The 15,716-nt window shown below is 31.3% G+C and overlaps 8 protein-coding genes across 8 annotated transcripts; 5 read left to right on the top strand and 3 right to left on the bottom strand. All coding sequences in view use genetic code 12, as the record gives it.

Annotated features, from left to right (window-relative positions):
• Positions 1–849: 849 nt before the first annotated feature.
• On the top strand, positions 850–2,703 carry DFJ63DRAFT_321708 (glycogenin glucosyltransferase; the record flags this gene model as incomplete). The annotated part of the gene is made up of 1 exon (XM_064907354.1): positions 850–2,703. One exon carries the CDS (start codon positions 850–852, stop codon positions 2,701–2,703), a length of 1,854 nt encoding a protein of 617 aa, XP_064764827.1.
• Positions 2,704–2,966: 263 nt separating this feature from the next.
• Positions 2,967–4,694, top strand: TIF (translation initiation factor eIF4A). Its single transcript, XM_064904350.1, has one exon. The coding sequence runs from the start codon at positions 3,230–3,232 to the stop codon at positions 4,418–4,420; it is 1,191 nt and encodes a 396-aa protein (XP_064764826.1). The 5' UTR covers positions 2,967–3,229; the 3' UTR covers positions 4,421–4,694.
• On the top strand, positions 4,694–5,908 carry DFJ63DRAFT_24732 (uncharacterized protein). Its single transcript, XM_064904358.1, has one exon. The coding sequence runs from the start codon at positions 4,968–4,970 to the stop codon at positions 5,853–5,855; it is 888 nt and encodes a 295-aa protein (XP_064764825.1). The 5' UTR covers positions 4,694–4,967; the 3' UTR covers positions 5,856–5,908.
• Position 5,909: 1 nt separating this feature from the next.
• Positions 5,910–7,368, top strand: DFJ63DRAFT_24627 (uncharacterized protein). The gene has a single exon (XM_064904351.1). The coding sequence runs from the start codon at positions 6,039–6,041 to the stop codon at positions 7,191–7,193; it is 1,155 nt and encodes a 384-aa protein (XP_064764824.1). The 5' UTR covers positions 5,910–6,038; the 3' UTR covers positions 7,194–7,368.
• Positions 7,369–7,922: 554 nt separating this feature from the next.
• Positions 7,923–10,003, bottom strand: MRS7 (Mrs7p). The gene has a single exon (XM_064904353.1). The coding sequence runs from the start codon at positions 9,760–9,762 to the stop codon at positions 8,140–8,142; it is 1,623 nt and encodes a 540-aa protein (XP_064764823.1). The 5' UTR covers positions 9,763–10,003; the 3' UTR covers positions 7,923–8,139.
• Positions 10,004–10,243: 240 nt separating this feature from the next.
• DFJ63DRAFT_332967 (uncharacterized protein) lies at positions 10,244–11,269 on the bottom strand (the record flags this gene model as incomplete). The annotated part of the gene is made up of 1 exon (XM_064907770.1): positions 10,244–11,269. The coding sequence occupies one exon, from the start codon at positions 11,267–11,269 to the stop codon at positions 10,244–10,246; it is 1,026 nt and encodes a 341-aa protein (XP_064764822.1).
• Positions 11,270–11,409: 140 nt separating this feature from the next.
• On the top strand, positions 11,410–13,805 carry DFJ63DRAFT_24657 (uncharacterized protein). The gene has a single exon (XM_064904354.1). The coding sequence runs from the start codon at positions 11,549–11,551 to the stop codon at positions 13,769–13,771; it is 2,223 nt and encodes a 740-aa protein (XP_064764821.1). The 5' UTR covers positions 11,410–11,548; the 3' UTR covers positions 13,772–13,805.
• DFJ63DRAFT_24770 (uncharacterized protein) lies at positions 13,346–15,716 on the bottom strand. The gene has a single exon (XM_064904362.1). It carries the CDS (start codon positions 15,528–15,530, stop codon positions 13,839–13,841), a length of 1,692 nt encoding a protein of 563 aa, XP_064764820.1. The 5' UTR covers positions 15,531–15,716; the 3' UTR covers positions 13,346–13,838.

Here is a 15,716-nt window from a genome sequence, read left to right as displayed (position 1 = left end):
AATATCCATCAAAGCTTATATTATATGATATTATTTTCATATTATACCACATTTCTTAGGCTAAATTAGTTCCATCCAAGATTTACAAATTAATAACTTTAAAAATAATAATAATAAATAATATCTTATCACCACAACTGTTGGGAGTATTTTTTAAATTTTCTGGGTGTTATTTAACATTCTCCTTTTCTGTTTTGGAAAAATGTATAGACATATTAATTAGGTATAATTTTTCAAACTTAACTCATTACTTATAGGATATCTTGTTAAGTGCAATTACTTTTCATTATTCAAACATATCAAATACTACCCTTCCTTCCTTCCTTCCCCATCCCTCCCCCCACACAAATTCTAGCCAGAAAAAAAAGGAAAAAATCTCGAGGAAATCGCACCACTTAGATCCATTTTTTACCCTGTCCTCCTGAGCTATTCTCCCTCCCTCCCCCTACTCCTACCGACCCACCAAAAATATACACACACCCAATTACCCCTTAAATTTTCCATTAACTTTATTTAATTCCTTTGAATATTAAAGTATCATAACATTAATCCTTCTTTTCTTTTGTTCATTTCTAAAATTGCATTCATTTCATTTTCCTTTACGGTAAAAGTCATCCCTCCCCTCCCCCAGTCATTACGTTAGTAAGTCATCATCAGACGTACCATTAGATCCATTTATAGACATATCTCAAAATACGGTATCTTACACAAATATTTGCATACACATCACATTTCATATCCTCATCGTGCATATCATCAACTTCTTTCATACTTCAGTTTAATTCAATCTAGTCCGAGTTCAAGTCATTGTCATTGACATTCGATAATATCAACAATATCACTCCTTAAATGACCAAAGCTGTATTCACTCTTTTATATACAGCCAGCTATCTTCCCGGAGCTTTAGTCCTTGGCTCAAGCTTAAAAAAATTAATCGATCAAAATGGTCAAGATATTGATATTGGGATCTTAATTGATAAACTGAAGTTCTCCAATCATCAACTTTCATTATTAAATCAATTTTATAATGTTTTAATCGATGTTAATCCTTTAAAATCAACCATTACTGATAAATTAATTCATGATTTGGGTAGACCGGAATTAGATAAAACTTTCACCAAAATTAATCTTTGGTCATTAATTGATTATGAAACAGTATTATATTTGGATTCAGATACGTTACCTGTCTTGCCAACTAGTTCAAATCAAGGTTCAGTTATTGATTTATTATCATTAGATTTTCCAAAATTTAAAATTTTAGCCGCTCCTGATAGTGGATTCCCGGATATTTTTAATTCAGGTGTATTTGTTTTAAAACCAAATTTAAATGATTATACAATCTTAGATAATTTAGTTAGAGAATCAATTACAAATCCCAATGTTTCATTTGATGGGGCTGATCAAGGGTTATTAAATCAATATTTTAATACTCAACCTGATTGGGTTAGAGCATTATTATCTCAAGATAATACTAATGTTAATGATGCTTTCAATACTACCAATTGGATTAAAATCCCTTTCTTATATAATGTTACTCCATCATCTCAATATGAATATTTACCAGCATTTAAACATTTCACCACTATAACTCCCAATTTCCCTCCTACTGGTCCTTCAGAATATCCTATTAATCTTCATGGTGGTGAGAATGATGAAGAAAATGATCAAATTCTTCAATCTACTTTGAAAACTTTATCAAGGTATCAATCATCTGCTTTTACTTATATTCAATCATCAGGTCCTTCTCAAGTTAAATTGATTCATTTCATTGGTCCTTTCAAACCTTGGAGACTGAGGTCAACTGCTACTGGTATTCATAGAGATTGGTGGAAAGTTTGGATCGATACATTTGGCCAAAAATCAATTGATGAAATTGTGAATCTTGATACTTTACCTTATATCTTTTCCAATGATGATGACGTTGAAATCGAACAGCAGGCTGTTCAACAATCAACTGATCAACAGAATTTCGAACAAGAATATCAAGAACATCATCATGAAGAACCAGCTCCTTTCACTCCAGCTACATTATTAGATCCATCCAATTATCAACAATATGAAGATAGTATTGTCCCCAGTGCAGATGCATTATGGGATCCATCAAAGGAACCACCCCCAACTTCAGAACCAATTAGTAATCCAGTTAATTTAGAACAAGGTTTAAGATCATTCACAAATCAATGGGATGAACCTCAACAATGGAACCCACCACCACCAGAACATCATTACGAACCAGAACCAGCTTATGAAGAACCTGTACCTGCATATGTCCCACCACCTCCAGCACCAGAACCAGAACATGTTCATCAACCTCCTGCTGCTACATTCCCATTCACTCATTATGTTGAACCCGAAAGAGTATTTGATTCAAGTTCTGATTATTTCCCTAGTCATAGATTACAACCGGTTGAAAAGATTGATATTTATCAAGAAGAAGCGATTAATTCTCAATCATCAGTACTTGGAGATAAAGTTACTGATTTCAATGATATCAATGAAAGATTAGCTCATATTGGTATTATTGAAGATAAGGCAGGATTTGATGATATTTATGATGAAAATGAAACCACGAGAGATGAACCGGATGATGGAAATGATACGGCCCGTCCTCATATTCATGTTTATGATAGAAGTGATGTTCCAAAATTATTCCCATGGGAATTTAAACAAAATGATCAAGGTACAGAAAGAGTCTTTGATTAGATACTTCTTTATATGTGTTCATTTGGAATCATTTATTATATAATTCCTTGCCTCCCACCCTCAGTTACTTATTTATATCCCTTTTTTTTTATCCCATATTATTTATCGTTATTTAATTATACTTCTTCTTCATCATACTTTGTTATAAATTGCATATCCATGGTCAAGTTAAAAACAACCTTTAAAAAAAATCCCCACGTAAGGCCAGGTCAAGGTCTACCATCTAATTAAATAAAAGTCTATAGATTTTTTAACCATTTTAGTTCAATACATCCCCCCCTTGTTCTTGTACTGATCTCTATTTTACTGCAAAAATTTCGTCCGTCAATGGCAACGGCACGTGAGCACTTCTCCAATTTACCCGGACGTGAAAATTTTTTTTTGTTACGCTAAAAATAATTTTTTTTTTGGCTATAGTTTGGTGGATGATGAATCAAATAAAAGGGATATTTGATCAAAGCATTTTATTCTTTTTAAGATTCTTATTATCCCAATCTTAAATTCTATTATTTATAATCCCCCCAAGATGTCAGAAGGTATTACTGAAATCGATTCCAACTTAATTGAAACCAATTACGATAACGTTGTCTACAAGTTTGATGATTTAAACTTAAAACCAGCCATCGTTAGAGGTGTTTTCGGTTACGGTTACGAAAATCCATCAGCTATTCAACAAAGAGCTATTTTACCAATTACTGAAGGTAGAGATGTTTTAGCTCAAGCTCAATCTGGTACTGGTAAAACTGCCACTTTTACTATTTCTGCTTTACAAAGAATTGATGAAAATGAAAAATCAACTCAAGCTTTAATCTTAGCTCCAACTAGAGAATTAGCTTTACAAATTAAAAATGTTGTTACTTCCATTGGTTTATACTTAAAAGTGACTGTCCATGCTTCCATTGGTGGTACTTCCATGAGTGATGATATTGAAGCTTTCAAATCTGGTGTTCAAATCGTTGTTGGTACTCCAGGTAGAGTTTTCGATATGATTGAAAGAAGATTCTTTAAAACTGATAAAATTAAAATGTTCATTTTAGATGAAGCCGATGAAATGTTATCAACTGGATTTAAAGAACAAATTTATAATATTTTCAGATTATTACCTGAAACTACTCAAGTTGTTTTATTATCTGCTACTATGCCACAAGAAGTTTTAGAAGTTACTACTAAATTTATGAATAATCCAGTTAGAATCTTAGTTAAAAAAGATGAATTAACTTTAGAAGGTATTAAACAATTCTTCATTAATGTTGAATTAGAAGATTATAAATTTGATTGTTTATGTGATTTATATGATTCTATTTCTGTTACTCAAGCTGTTATTTTCTGTAACACTAGATCTAAAGTTGAATTCTTAACTAATAAATTAAAGGCTCAAAATTTCACTGTTTCTGCCATTCATGCTGATTTACAACAATCAGAAAGAGATACCATTATGAAAGAATTCAGATCTGGTTCTTCAAGAATCTTAATCTCTACTGATTTATTAGCTAGAGGTATTGATGTTCAACAAGTTTCCTTAGTTATCAATTACGATTTACCATCCAACAAAGAAAACTATATCCATAGAATTGGTAGAGGTGGTCGTTTCGGTAGAAAGGGTGTAGCCATCAACTTTGTCACTGACAGAGATGTTGGTATGATGAGAGAAATTGAAAAGTTCTACTCTACTCAAATCGAAGAAATGCCAGCTGATATTGGTGCTTTATTCAATTAGAGTAATAATAAACTTTCTTTCTTATTATTTTATCTCTTATTATCCATTGTAATTTTAGTTCCATAAAGCTCTTTATGGGCTCAAATATTTTATCTATCATTCCATTCACTTTCTCATCATATTCTTTAATATAGATGGTAAGTATATATAACTAATATAGTTTCATTTTGTTGGTTTAAACCATGATAAATTTGTTAGCATAACAATAGTTTTGTAGTATCATCATCATGATTTGGCTGATCATTCGTAAATCCTCACCGCAAAAAAATTAATGTGTACAAATCTGATTATGATTCACAGCAAATCAGGAATTACACTATAATTAGATCAATTGATACCATCATAGACCATTCATCATAGATAGATAGATATCTACATCATAAGTAGGGTCAATAGAAGTAAGAGACTCTATTCAAGATCATCATATTGAGATACCATTAACGGAAGTAGGAAAGATCAGAGAAGGCAAATAAAGGACAAGGACACAAACACAGCCAAGAATAGCATAGAGCCAAAGGAGGAATAAACTTGGATATAATCTAATAGAATGAGTGGACGAAGTACAATGCCAGGATCATATCCTATACAGGCGACATCAACCAATTCATCAAGTCGATCGTATGTTAATCCAATAGCTAGCAATATCCTAGATCAAGAATTAGCTACTAGTTTTGAAGGTAAACATACCATAAATCTTAAGAATAAACATCAACAGCATATTGTCATTCAATTAGAAACATTAGTGTATATACTAGTTGGATATCAATTCATCAAATATTGTCATTCAGCATGTATTATGCCTATAATATTACATATCTCAGTACAACGGATTTTAGGATGTGAAGTTATAACATCAAACACCGCCAGTGGAAGATTAAGTGGAATACCAGGGATATTAATCTTACGAAATGATGATGATATTGAACCCACTTTAAGAGAACAAATTAAACAATTGGTATTAACCAAAGCTTGTTTCACCATATATTGGAAAACTATATTCACGATATTTTATCATACTATATTTATCACATCATGGGTAATGTCAATTAATAATCATGGACATTTGAAACTGTTAGAACATGGGACTTGGTGGGTTATATCGTTCATTGGAGAAGAAACTCCGACTGATATCTTACCATCTACAAATTATTGGTTAAAGTTATATAAATTAGGATTACCAGGTTTAATCATCACTGATTTATTAATCTTATTCATTCAATTAATACTATACCAATGTATTTATAAACAATCAACTTATTTAAATAATGATAGAAGTGTCAATGAACAAGAAGTTTACTTACTTCGAACTATTGGAGAATCATCATCTAAAATTGATGAAAGTATAGATACTTTACAAGCGGTACCATTAGTGTTAAAAGTAAAGCTTTATGAATGTTTTTCATCAGAAGCATATTTACCAGAGGTGGAAGATTAGCTAGAACTTAGTAATCATTTTTAATAAATAAAATTTAATAGGTGTAAAATGTGATTATAATAATTTGTAGTTTTATAGGTCTTTTTTGTAGCGTAAACCTCATTTTTCTAGTTATAAACTGAAAAAAATCATCACTATATTCATTATAAATATTCATCAATTGACAATGATATAACACAGGTTATGAATAAATTAAGAATTCAAAGCTTATATCCTCGGGCAGTATTCACTAAGAGAAATGCCAGTAGTTATTTAAGTAATCTTTGGTCTCCACAACCATTTCAAATCGGGTACCCTATACCAAATCCCAATATACAACAGGAAAGAGAGGAGTTAAATAAGTTATTATTTTCAGAACACAATTTACAAGATGAAGATATTAACCGAGTAGATCTCTCATTAGCTGAATTAAAGGAATTAGGAAAGCATAAAATCAGATATATCCATCCTAAACCAACCAGATTAATAGGAGAAAATTTATATAAAATCCAGTTCCCCCAACAAACTTCACATTATGCTAAAAAATTATGGAACAGATTACCTCAAGAATCCCAATTAAAACTTATAGAAAGTCCCAATCTTGATATTTTGCATGATGAACGATTAAGAATCTGGAAAGGATATGAAATTGTTGAACATCTTAAACGAAATAGGCCAGAATATCAATACAATCCATATCCCTTACTGGGATTATATCCTTGGGAGATCATAAAGGATAAAATAAGAAAAAGGAGTTTAAGAAATAAGAGGAAACGAACCATATTTGAATTTGAATGGGATTATTATGATCAATTGATTAAAGAAGCATTTGGATCCAATGTGAAAAGAACTGCTGTTCAAATATATTATACCCAATTACGATCCATATTCCCTGATCAAAAGTATACTTTTACTAATGTTTTCAAAGAATTCAATCAATTGTCGGATTCAGAGAAACAGATCTATTATGATACAGAAGCTCGATTCCATGAACAAGCCATTGTATCTCGTGATAGAGTATCTACTGTGAACAGTAGAACCTTCCGAACATTTTACAAACAATACATCGCCACCACAGAGTATGATCAACGACAATTGTTAAATGCCATTAGGATCTATAAACAAATGGATGCCACTCAGAGGAACTCATATAGTAGAGCAAGACAATGTACATTCCACAAATATAGAGAAGAGACGTTGGATTTGCAAACTGCCATGGTGATGGATTATGTCTATTACGTTGGAGGTGTCGAGGGACATCCTCCAGGGTCATTTGATTGGTATAATGATATGAAACGTCAAACTAAAGGGTTTACATATTTAGATAAATGTTATACTGAAATATTACAGACGCGGTAAATAAATTATCAAACCCCATACAAAACTAAAAAAAAAATTGTTTGTAGAGACGCGTAGGGGAATGATAAATTTTTGACATCAACTTCAACTTGTATCACCAATATTAACTAACTTTATTACATTACGATATACACATACAATGACCACTGCAGTTGAACCATCCGTTAAGAAACAAAAGATCGAAGAAACTTTACAAGTTTTCTTACGTTCTGAACATGGGAAATTACCTACCAAGGGTTCAGCCTTAGCAGCAGGATATGATTTATATTCATCTGAAGCAGCTGTTATTCCAGCTCAAGGTCAAGGATTAGTAGCTACTGATATTTCCATCATTGTCCCAGTGGGTACTTATGGTAGAGTTGCTCCTAGATCGGGATTGGCTGTCAAGCATGGTATTTCTACTGGTGCTGGTGTTATTGATGCTGACTATAGAGGTGAAGTTAAAGTTGTTTTATTTAATCATTCTCAAAAGGATTTTACCATTGAAAAGGGAGATAGAATTGCTCAATTAGTGTTAGAAAGAATCATTAATGCTGAGATTGAAGAAATAACTGCTGAACAATTAAGTAGTACTGAAAGAGGAGCTGGTGGATTTGGATCTACTGGTAAGAAATAAGACTGATAGAACAACAATCTTCAATTTAAAAAAGTTTAAAATTAGTCCATAAGGCTTAATGTTTGTGTATTATATACATGGGATATTTTAAAGATAGGTGTCTTTTTTTGTCTTTTTTGGAGGTTAGGAGTAGGGTGTTTCTTTCTCTTACCCAAAAATACATATTTAGGTTTAGTAAATATATATAATTTAATATAAATACAAATAAATAATAGATTTAATTGTAGAATGAATAAGTGTGTGTGTGTTTGTAAAGAATGGAAATGGAATCTATAATAATAACGAAATAGAAATCAAAAAGCAATCATAACATAACAAAGCAAAATACAATCATGATTGAGCTTCAGCTGAAGAACTCTTGTTCTTAACTGGTTCAACTAATTGAATAGGTTCGATCTTGTCATCGACTTTAACTTTAATAGGAGTTTCAATCACAGTTTCAGATTCAGATTCAGGTTTGGTTTCAGTTTGAGGTTCAACTTGAGATTCAGGTTGGGATTCAGATTCAGATTTGGCTTCAATAACTTCTGGTTCATTTTCATTATCATGTTCAATTTTCATACCTTCATTAGCAGTATCTTCATATTCATCTAATTTAATATTATCTTTAATTTGATTAACAGTATCCTTTTCTCTCAAATTTTCTTCTTGAATCATTTCTTCTTGTTCTTTCAACATATTCAATTTCAATTTAGAATCATCAGATAATTCTAATTTAGCGACATTATAAACTTCATCAGGAATTGATGATAAAACTGCTAATAATGCATCATAATAAGTTTCAATACTATGAGATTTATCACCATAAGTATAAGTTGAAGATAAAATCAATAATGAAGATGGGATTTTTTGTCTTAATCTTAAATCTAACCAAGTTGATAAATCATCTCTCATTCTAGCAGGAGAAACATCAATTGATTTAATTCCTCTTTGAGAACAAGCAATTTGTAATTCAGGAATAGTTAAAGTTTCAACCCCTTCATAATCAATGGCTTTATCATCTTTAATGATGGTTAATAAACGATGTCTGATTTGATAACGTAAGATTGAATCAGTTCCAAATGGTCTTAAAGACATATATTGAGTCATGGCAACTAATTGAGGACGAGATAAATTATCTAAAACTTGATCATTTTTAAATAATCTGGCTACTTTAATTAAATGAGAATGAGTTGGTTTAGTACCTAAAGCAATAATATCAAAAAATGATACGAAAGCTTCCTTTTCTTCTTCAGTAATTTTTTTGGATAATTTTAATCCTGATTCTTCCATAGTCTTTTTAATAAGTTCTGATGCTGAGACTCTAGTTTTTGATAACAGATTTCTCTTTTTAATTCGATCTTGTTTACTTTCATAAGTTGATGGTAAAAGATTTGGGAATAATTTTAAAGCAATAGGTAATAATAATTCTGCAAATGGAATTAATACAAAAGCAGAGAATGGAACTAAACGTATCACATCAACCAATGTTCTTTGTAATTGATTTGATTCTCTTCTGGATAAGGCATAACCTGACATATATTTGAATAATAATTTGGTTGAAACTTTCATTTCATAACCAAGTAATTTTGTTCCATTATAATAATGATTTACTTCATGTTTAACTTTTTCCCATAAAGTTTGTTTTGGTTTATCAGCTGGTGGTGCAGCTGTTGTGGTTACTGGAATGACATCAGTATTGACAGTTCCCTTTATAATCTCAGTCGTACCTTGTTCAGCATTCTTTTCTATTATAGTTTTAGCCTCGGCTTTTGGTGATGTCTTTGAAGATGATGATGATGTAGATTGATATCTTATTATGGAATTGATCAAGGGTACATTTATGGTACGATTGTTTATATTAGCGTGTAATGATGGTCCCAAGGGATATCTTACTGAAGTTCTATAACTCAATGATCTGGTTGTTACATATACATTACCATAACTTCTTTGTAATATCTTGGTATACACCATGATGGGGATGTATGAGATTGATTGATTTAGTTATAAAGGTGGATCAGATGAGATCGATAGTGTCTAATGATACGAATGAATGGATGATCTGGTACGCTTGAGATACTAATGCTATGGATCCGATAAGGGTAATTAAACTGTCTATATCCAGTAACTGATGATATTGGTAGTAATCGTGGATAGTGTGAAAAAATCATCATAGTTAAAATTTCCTACCAGCCTTTTTTCTTTTTTGGTTTGTTCGGGGGGTGGCACACACTCTTTACTGAGAGAATTAGAGTGGAGACGTTTTTGCCTCTCATTAATTATGATCCGGAGACTGGACAATTTAGAAACATCCACACCTCACTACATTATACAAGGTGATCACGTGGATAACACTATAAGAACAATATATGGTTATAATATGTGTATTTAACCTATCTATACTATACATTAGGTTACTTGTCACTGCTTTAACCTTTTACTTTTACTCTTACTCTTACTCTTCATCTTCCAACTTATTCACTGAACCTTGCTCTTTGGTCTCTCCACTAATACCAACAACCACAATCTTATCAATCAAGGTATGATAATCTTCTTCAGCTCCATCCAAGAATATAGTCAAGGTTTGAACAGATTGAAATCTAACAAATTTCAATTTGGCTTCATACCAATCACTACCTTCAACTTTTTCTATACTTTCACTATGAGGAGCTTGAGCTGATGATGCTTCATCAAAAGTTGGTATATTGAATTGATTAGCAAATACTTTTATAACATTTGGAATTTGAGTTTCTTCAAAATCATCTTTATCTAATTCTAACTTTTCTTCTTCTTCAGTCTTTAAACTATCTAAATCAGTCTTAAATTTAATTAATATCGAATAAACTTTAGAAATATTTAATAATGGAATGAAAAATAATAATTGAGAATCAGCATCTGATAAAACAGTATTCTTATCATTATCAGAACTAGTAGTCAATTTAAATACATTCTTAAGAGCTTCTGAATTGGTCTTATATAATGGTAATGCATTCAATGCTTGGAAACCTCCAAAATCAATTGATGAATTCAATGATTCAAATCCTTTTGGTATTAATGCATTAATCTGTTTAACAGTTTCATTCTCAGTAGCTGATGATACTGATGAGGTACCATTTCCAGCTCTTACTTTCACATCACTTTCATTCTTAGCCTTTTCATTCATTGAATCTAAACTCTTAATTAATTCAGGAATATTAGCTCCAGTAACTCTACTTGATTCTTTACCATTTTCAATAAATACAAAAGTTGGAACTGAAGTTATAGTATAATTAGTAGCCAATTCACGTTGCAGATCCAAATCAACCCTAACTACTTCAATATATTCATATCGAGCATTTGAATCACTATATAATTGATCAACCACTGGTTTTATAGCTTGACATGGTCCACACCACAGAGCAGTGAAATTTGCCACTAAATATTTATTATGGGAAACATATTTCTTAAAGTCATCGGTTGACTTGACAAATTGAATTGACATTCTCTATAAGTTTGATTGTTATCTGATAGTATACGATCTTAACCCAAATTGACCCAATTCAATATCTATGGATTTCACCTAAATTGAAATGTTTCATGAACCACAATTACTGTCTCCCCTCCAAAATCAATCAAGAAATTGCATTTCCTGCATATTAAGGGAGTCATACCAAGTGGGATTTTAAAAGTGTTTAATTACTAAGAAACTATAACAGTATTATAGGGTTATACATAACCATTTCAAATTCAAAGGTTTACCAATTGTATATCATTACATCAGATGGTAGAGAGGATAAATAACGACGTTATAATAGAAAATAATAAAACCAACAATGATGCTATAACCACAACTACAACTCCAAAATCTCCATTATCTCCCTTGAGATTATCAGTACCTAATTTTGAAATAAATTCAAGTAAGAAACCATCATCATCTTCACAAACCACAAAGAATGACAATGATAATACGAATGAAAATCAAAGTACAAGATCTCCCCGAACCCATCGTCTGTCGAATGCCCCGTTTATTCCCAGAAGACGACTGAAAGATGGATTTGATTTGGATTTCAATATACCTCAAATCGTTATTGATGATGATAACGACGAAGAAACAAAAAGAATACCCATCATAAAAGAAGAAGGCATAGTAGGAGGAGGAGAGAACAAAACAGTAAAACCAACTGACACCAAATCAACCAAACCAGTTCCAACTAAAGCTGATGTCAAAAAGATTGGTGAATTATCATCATTATTTTTAGATACCCGAAAACTGCTTCAATATGATTTTAATGTAGCAGATTCAATCAAGCATAAAGAAGGACCCGATCCAACTCATGAACATAAAATTAAAATCTCCAAAGTATCATTAGCTCGAGCTGAGAAAGTAAGATCCATGATGGGAGTTAAATATTTCCATATTCAAAGAATGTATGAAGCTTCTTTAGCTCATCCTGGTCATATGAATTTACATCCTGGTGTGGAAGGAGTTTATAATCCAATACAAATCATCAGAAATAGAGAATTAAGAATCAAATATCATGATTATCCCAAGGACTTATCCATGAAATCAATTCCCTTAGCATGTAATGTTTTCAGTAAGAATAATGGTGATTCCGATCATCCTTGGAAATTAATCTGGGCGATTGAATTAAAGGAATTCTTAGGGGATTTCACTTTCAGAGCTAATCATTGGCATGAATTAGTTAATGCAAAGGGTGAATTATGGTTCCCCCCTTCAAATTCTTCATCTACAGTAGGGAGTAATGATAGTAAAATTGGACTTGATTTAAAACAAAGATTACATGATAAGTTATTCAGTTCAGAAGAATCGGTAACTAAGAAAACATCAAATACATCATCATCGAAAAAACAAAGACGAACTTCAACAGCTACTACTGGTAGTGCTGATAGCGATAAATTAAAAATTACCAGAACGAAATCACCTGCAAGTAAACGTATCAAAGATAGAGTTAAAAGACATACGAGGAAGTTTTATAATGGAACTTCCTCTTCCGCCACTGATGAAGATGAAGCAAATATTATTAATTATACCTCTACCAATAATAGCTCTAAGGATCCTATAAAACAACAAATGTTTAAGAAAGTATCGATATCTCCTGAAGTTGAAAATGATGAAGATGCAAGTATGGAGAATAATAGTATTTCGATTCATGAAAGTAAGAGTGCCATTGCGACATCAGTCCCATCCTTCCGAGTCGACTCCACCGAAGATCAGAATGAATCGTTAGATATCAGTAATGTAATGTTCACTCCCATGGATAAGAAAGATATAACTGTGGAACATCGTGAAGATGGGAAATTAGTTGAACTTGAAAAATCTGAAACTGAACATGCCGAAAACGGTGGAGCCAGTCCCGCCCCCTTAGTTCAAGTCACATCACCACCCCTTGATGCTAAAGAATTAGAATTCCAAGTTATGTTAAATGATTTCACCTATTTCGAAAGAGTAATAAACTTAAAAACCAACTACTTATTAAAAATATATCCCAACTACACCCATATCATCGGGACAAAACTTTCCAACATCCTTCATCGAAAATTATACACCGTTTTCCATGCCACCACAAAGATAAGTGATGATTACTTACCTGAATATGAAGACTTATACCAAGGGTTCTCGAATGAAGTCAAATCAGTGGCGCACATGATTAATGATGATTATTCGGTCCGGATCGATAATCTCTTGAGTAATAGTGATAGATCCATTAGTGAGATTAATGCCTCTTTGACGCTTGATTTAAGAAAAATTAATGAAAAATTGGATAAGTTGGATAATTCATTATTTGGGAACTCCGTAACTAATAGATTAAAGGAAAGTCATTTAAAAATTAAAGATGGGGATAATTATACCATGTTATATTTTTGTTTAGAGAATTTTATTGTTATTTTATTAAGAATAGTTTGGATTATAGTTAATCTTTACAAGGGAGTTGAATTAACTGTTAAATTTGTTTGGAAAATAATTAGATTTATATTATATTAAAAACAATCTTCTATAAAATACACGTATGATGTTTAATAAATATTTTAACTTTTTGGGTTTTTTTTATCTATGATCTTCTTGATTTACTTAATTTATTTAATTCAGAAATAAATTTATCAGCATTAATAAGATTTTCATAACGATAATTATTATTATTATTAGTAATATTAGTAGACTCATTTGAAGTTACTTTTGGAGCTTTGAATAATTTGGCTTGAATTCCTTTACTAATTCTCTTTTTCATGAAATATTTATTTAATTGTAATAATTTTCGATGATTTTCTTCATTATCATGGAATATTTCAATTCCATTATCATGCTCATCTTCTTCATCATCATCATCTTCATCATGAACATTAATATCAAATCCATCAGGAATATAATTATCACCACTATCAATCATGACACCAACAATGGTATGTTTAGTTTCAATATCATTAAGTAATTGAGTTAAAATGGATAATTTTTCATTATATTGATCATTTGAGATCTTACCAACATCAATCATTATTCTTGGAGTCTTTCTAGTTAAATTACCATAACTATAAACTCGTTTAATAATAACTTTTAATTCATCAAAATTCAATTGTAAATTTAATTGTAAAATAATAAAAGTATCTTCATTACCAGTAGTACCAACCACAGCCACAGTACCAATCTTAGTAACTGATAAGAATTGATGAGGTTGAGATGTAGCATACATTGCATCTAAAGCAGCAGTAATTTTATGAACATACATTGATTTATCAAATGATAATTCTGAATCTTGAGTATTGAAACCAACAGGATATGAAACACCAGAAGCTAATTCACGATGTAATTGAGATTCAGTTAAAGTTGAACTGACTAAACCAAGACAATATAAATCATTAAGATATTGAGGAGTTATAGTATCACAAGTTTCACCTACAATAGGACAAACTTCAGCTAATTCACAAAGTAAAGCACGACAAATAGGAATACCATGTTCTATTTCAAAAGTCATTATTGAAGAAGAATTATGAGGATCATTATAAGGATGATTATATTTGGATAAATTAGTTCGTATTGAAATCAATAAATCATCATGAATATCATGCTTATTATTTAATAAACTAGTTGGTAATTGTTGTTGAAGTTGTTGTTGTTGTTTATTATTGAATTTCTTACCAATCATAGAACCAATCCATTGAGAACAAGCTTTTACTTGTGCCACATCTTTAATATAGGATGGACCAGTTATAATCAATAAAGGCTCTTTACAAGATTCAGAATTAGTAATATCTTGATTTAAAACTTGATTAACTTTTTCACGATAAATCATAATTTTTTGTTTTAAAGAATCTGAAGAAGGGAATAATAAGTTTTGAATTATTTCAGGATGAGGAACAGCAACTTGACCTCTTTCAGTCAAACATAATCCAGAAACAGCTGATGATATACTTGATGATCTTGGTAATGAATTAGTGGTACCATAAACCCAATTTGGAATCAGATGAATCGAAGAACCACTAGAAAGAGGATGACGAGGAGGAGCAACAACAGCAGTACGATTCAAAGGTAAATTATTCGATCCAATCGATAAATCATCATAATCCCCATCATCTTCTTCACTTAAATGGATCTCCTTAGTTAATTCTTCAGTTGATTTCAATGGTTTTATATCATGATGATTTTTTGAATTCAAAGGTGAGGAGGTTGCAACTTTAACCAACTTGGCGGCAACTTGACCAACAGCAGTTTGACCTAACTTTGAAGGAGGAGAAGTAGCGTGAGTCATGTCTAGATTGATGAATGATCCACTAATGACAGAATATAGTACAACACACTTACTTAACAATCTGAAATCAGGGGAGGGAATTTCTCTACATTTATATGAACCAGATGTTTCTTGTCTTGTCCCAGATGAGTCAAAGCAGAAAAAAAATGGCACCAAAAAAACACAAAATTAAAAAAAAAAAAAATA

Source organism: Scheffersomyces coipomensis, assembly GCF_036884675.1.
Source record: "Scheffersomyces coipomensis strain NRRL Y-17651 chromosome Unknown DFJ63scaffold_1, whole genome shotgun sequence".
Classification (NCBI taxonomy): domain Eukaryota; kingdom Fungi; phylum Ascomycota; class Pichiomycetes; order Serinales; family Debaryomycetaceae; genus Scheffersomyces; species Scheffersomyces coipomensis.
The sequence above is the reverse complement of the archived record's forward strand: the minus strand, read 5'-3'. Positions and strand labels throughout refer to the sequence as shown.